Raw genomic sequence first — 4,588 nt, forward strand, 5'->3', positions numbered from 1 at the left:
CACTAAATAAATGGATTGACTCGGGACAAGCGGCGGTTTTCCTTCATAATTGTTCATTATGGAGAGTGCTCGCTGAGGCGCCCGCCGTGAATGGATGTGGGACGCTCTTCCCCCACCCTCCATCCCGTCCATTTTACGGGATTGGTCTTACTTCCCAAGGACGCCAAAAAGGACGCTTATGATGGAGGAGGAAGTGCGGGGTCGAGTACCTGCGTCATTCTCCTGCGTTACCATTGGTGGGTTTTATGGCAGCGGACGCAGGCGGGATGCTAGACCCCCCCCCCCCCCGACTAAGCACATCGGAACTGACCACCGGCGACCCCGCCCAAGCCATGCTGCTCGAGTCCAAGACCAGAGTACAGCACTTAAGATAATGTAAATAACCGGGGAGGGGGAGCTATTTTAGGACGCCGTCTTTCACTGCGGCCATGACGGGGACAAAGATGCAACCCAAGCGATCGTAATCCGACTCACGTTTTCAGAACACGCGCTCACTCTGCCGTCCAACTGTCCGTCCCCGAAGAAAGCGCTTTGAAAAAAATTAATAGTTTTTGGAAGAAAGCCTCCAAATTTATACAGAATGCATAAAACAGCCTTAAATATTTACATGTTCAGTCTGTAATTTGCACTAAAAAACAGTGATAGACAGATAGATAGATAGATAGATAGATAGATAGATAGTACTTTACTGATTCCTTCAGGAGAGTTCCTTCAGGAAAATTAAAATTCCAGCAGCAGTGTACAGAGTTGAGATCAATTTAAATAAAAGTAAAAAGTAAATAATGGGGGTTTAAATGGAAACAAAATAGAGACATTTTACAATAAGAATAAAAACAATGGGAATAACAATATAACAGTAAAATAAGAATATAACAAGACAAAGTAGGCAGTAGTGACCATGTTATGAAAACGTATTGCACTGTTAATGTTTTGCATCCCCTGTCATCCTAGTACCCCCCCAGAGAGGAGTTGTACAGTCTAATGGCGTGTGGGACAAAGGAGTTTTTGAGTCTATTAGTCCTGCACTTGGGATGAAGCAGTCTAGCACTGAACAGGCTCCTCTGGCTACTGATAACACTATGCAGAGGGTGACTGGCATCATCCAGGATGCTCACTAGTTTGTCCACAGTCCTCTTCTCTGGCACCCTCACCAGTGAGTCCAGTTTCATTCCCATTGTAGAACCGGCCCGCCTGATCAGTTTCTCAAGTCTGGAGCTGTCCTTCTTAGATGTACTGCCCCCCCAGCACACTACCATGTAGAACAGAAATGTGTTACAGAATTAGAAACATTACTTTAGTCTCATCCGGTAATTCTTCAGGTAATTTTTTTCCTTTCTTTTGGCCCGATTAAAAAAAAAAAAAAAAATGAGAAATCGAACCAAAATGTCCTACAAGCTGTCATCTTACTGGAATGGTCTTTTCTGTGTGTAGACATTTCTGGCAAGATATAAATTTACGAGTGTGCTAAAGACCTTAAAAAAGTCTTAAGTTGGCGGAATAATAATATGAATAGAGAATTATAATAGGACATTAATATTTCAATAATAATAAGAAATTAATATCTCAATAATAATAATAATAATCAACGTAGATCAGATAGTACACCAGTTTGGATGTGGATGTTTTGTTTGGATGGTTCAGTATTTGGTGATTGACAATAATAATAATAATAATAATACATATACATTCACTGTACCAACATACATATACACATACATGTACATAAACATTCACTGTACCAACATACATATACACATACATGTACATAAACATTCACTGTACCAACATATACACATACATGTACATATACATTCACTGTACCAACATACATATACACATACATGTACATAAACATTCACTGTACCAACATACATATACACATACATGTACATAAACATTCACTGTACCAACATATACACATACATGTACATAAACATTCACTGTACCAACATACATATACACATACATGTACATATACATTCACTGTTCCAACATATACACATACATATACATATACATTCACTGTACAAACACACATATACACATACATGTACATATACATTCACTGTACCCACATATACACATACATGTACATATACATTCACTGTACCAACATACATGTATATATACATTCACTGTACCAACATACATATACACATACATGTACATATACATTCACTGAGCAAACATACATACACACATACTGTACACATAAAAGTACATAAACATACATACATTCATGCACATAATCACGTTTCATCAAACATATATTAACATTGTTGCCCTAGAGCGGGGGTCGCGCCGCCCTAGTGGCTCTCTAGAGCTTTTTCAAAAATGTATAGAAAAAATATGGTTTCTGTAGGAGGACAAACATGACACAAACCTCCCCAATTGTTATAAAGCACTGTTTTTAATAAACATGCTTCACTGATTCGAGAATTTGGCAAGCGCCGTTTTGTCTGTCCTACTAATTTTGGCAGTCCTTGAACTCACCCTAGTTTGTTTACATGCATAACTTTCTCCGACTTTCTAAGACGTGTTTTATGCCACTTCTTTTTCTGTCTAATTTTTGTCCACCAAACTTTGAACGTTGTGCATGAATGCACAAAGGTGAGTTTTGTTGAGGGTATTGACTTGTGTAGAGTGATAATCAGACATATTTGGTCACTGCATGACTGCAAGCTAATCGACGCTAACATGCTATTTAGGCTAGCTAAATGTACATATTGCATCATTATGCCTCATTTGAAGCTATTATTGAGCTCATTTGGTTTCCTTTAAGTGCTCTTAATTCAATTTATATCTCATGACACACTATCTGTGTGTGATATGGCTTTAATTTTTTGGGGTTCCAGACATATTTGTTTTTGTAATTTGGGTCCAATATGGCTCTTTCAACATTTTAGGTTGCCGACCCCTGCCCTATGGTAAACTGGGGAACACATGGCACACTGACAAAGCTTAACCTATTGTTACTATAACAATCTACAAGGTTAATATAGGTTGCTCCTCTTTCTTCCCCTCCATTTTTCGGTATTAATTTTTTATCTCTAGTTATTATTATACATATGTATTGTTGCATTTGAACAACTGTATTGTTGATAATAGAGGTAAATTATTGGTATTATTCATTATCAATAGAACTATTTCTATTGGTATTTGTATTGCTCCATTTGTAGTGTAAATATGCTCATTGTCATTTCTGTATTATTATCAATTTCGCTAACTGCTTCTTTGCTATCACTTCTACCATCATATTTGTACATGTCCTATGTGATGATGTTGCTCTATTGTTGTTGTTTTTGTTGTTAATGTTCTGTTTGCTGTTGTAGTTTTTGTGTCTCTGTTTTATCCCCCTCTTATCCCCACAATTCCCCCTCCGTATTCCTTTTTTCTCTTTCTCTTTCCATCCCCGCCCGGCTGCACCAAATGATAATATAAATATATTTAATAAAGTCAAATACAAATAAGATAACAAGAGAAGTATCCTACACTTCTCTTTTGTACATCTGAACAGCCGATGTGGGCATCTACATCAGAGGTCACCCACCTTTTTGAAAGCAAGAACTACTTCTTGGGTACTGATTAATGCCAAGGGCTACCAGTTTGATACACACTTAAATAAATTGCCAGAAATAGCCAATTTGCTCAATTTACCTTTAACTCTATGTTATTATTGATAATTAATGATATTTAATTATGTGGAAACACTGATCATCTTGATGATTTCTCACAATAAATATATATTTTTGATGACATGTTTTAAATAGGTTCAAATCCAATCTGCACTTTGTTAGATAAAATCTTACAGTTTCAATAGGGTCCTTGGCCCATTGCAAAGGACTCCACAGGAGTCCTTTGCAATGGGCCCGGCAGACCCTAAAAAGAAAGAATAAAACGCGCCAGTTTCAATAGGGTCCTTTGGCCCATTGCAAAGGACTTTGAAGTCCTTTGCAATGGGCCAAAGGACCCTAATAAAAAACACCAGTTTTCAAAAGGACTCCAGTTTCAATAGGACTCCATTGCAAAGGACTCCAAAGGAGTCCTTTGCAATGGGCCAAACGACCCTAATAAAACGCACCAGTTTCAATAGGGTCCTTTGGCCCATTGTAAAGGACTCCTTTGGAGTCCTTTGCAATGGGCCAGAGGACCCTAATAATGATCATGATAATAACAATTTTAAAAAATTTAAACTTCGGACTTCCCGCGGGACGGATTTTGGACGCTGGCGGGCCAGATTCGGCCTGCGAGCCGTAGTTTGGGGACCCCTACTTTAGCGAAGGATGTCATTATATTCAGGAAAATATTTGAATGCAGGAATAAATCATGAAATAAATAATGATTCAATTATTAAATCAAATATTTATTTCATAATTTAAAAAATAATGTACTTTTAAATTAAATAAAATGACAAATAACAACACATTTGTGTATTCAATCTCAATAATAAATATATAACAAATTGGACCAAGCTATATTTCTAACAAAGACAAATCATTATTTCTTCTAGATTCTCCGGAATTTTTTTTTTAAAGAAATTCAAAAGACTTTGAAATAAGATTTATATTTGATTCTACAGATTTTATAG

General features: G+C 37.1%; 1 protein-coding gene across 1 annotated transcript in view; it reads right to left on the minus strand.

Annotated features, from left to right (window-relative positions):
* Positions 1 to 234, minus strand: part of LOC133543032 (uncharacterized) — a 2,514-nt gene extending 2,280 nt beyond the window's left edge. The window contains exon 1 of the mRNA XM_061887397.1: positions 210 to 234. Coding sequence (XP_061743381.1) covers positions 210 to 234 — 25 coding nt within the window. The remainder of the gene's footprint in view (positions 1 to 209) is intronic.
* Positions 235 to 4,588: the final 4,354 nt, after the last annotated feature.

This window comes from Nerophis ophidion, linkage group LG25 (assembly GCF_033978795.1).
Source record: "Nerophis ophidion isolate RoL-2023_Sa linkage group LG25, RoL_Noph_v1.0, whole genome shotgun sequence".
Classification (NCBI taxonomy): Eukaryota; Metazoa; Chordata; class Actinopteri; order Syngnathiformes; family Syngnathidae; genus Nerophis; species Nerophis ophidion.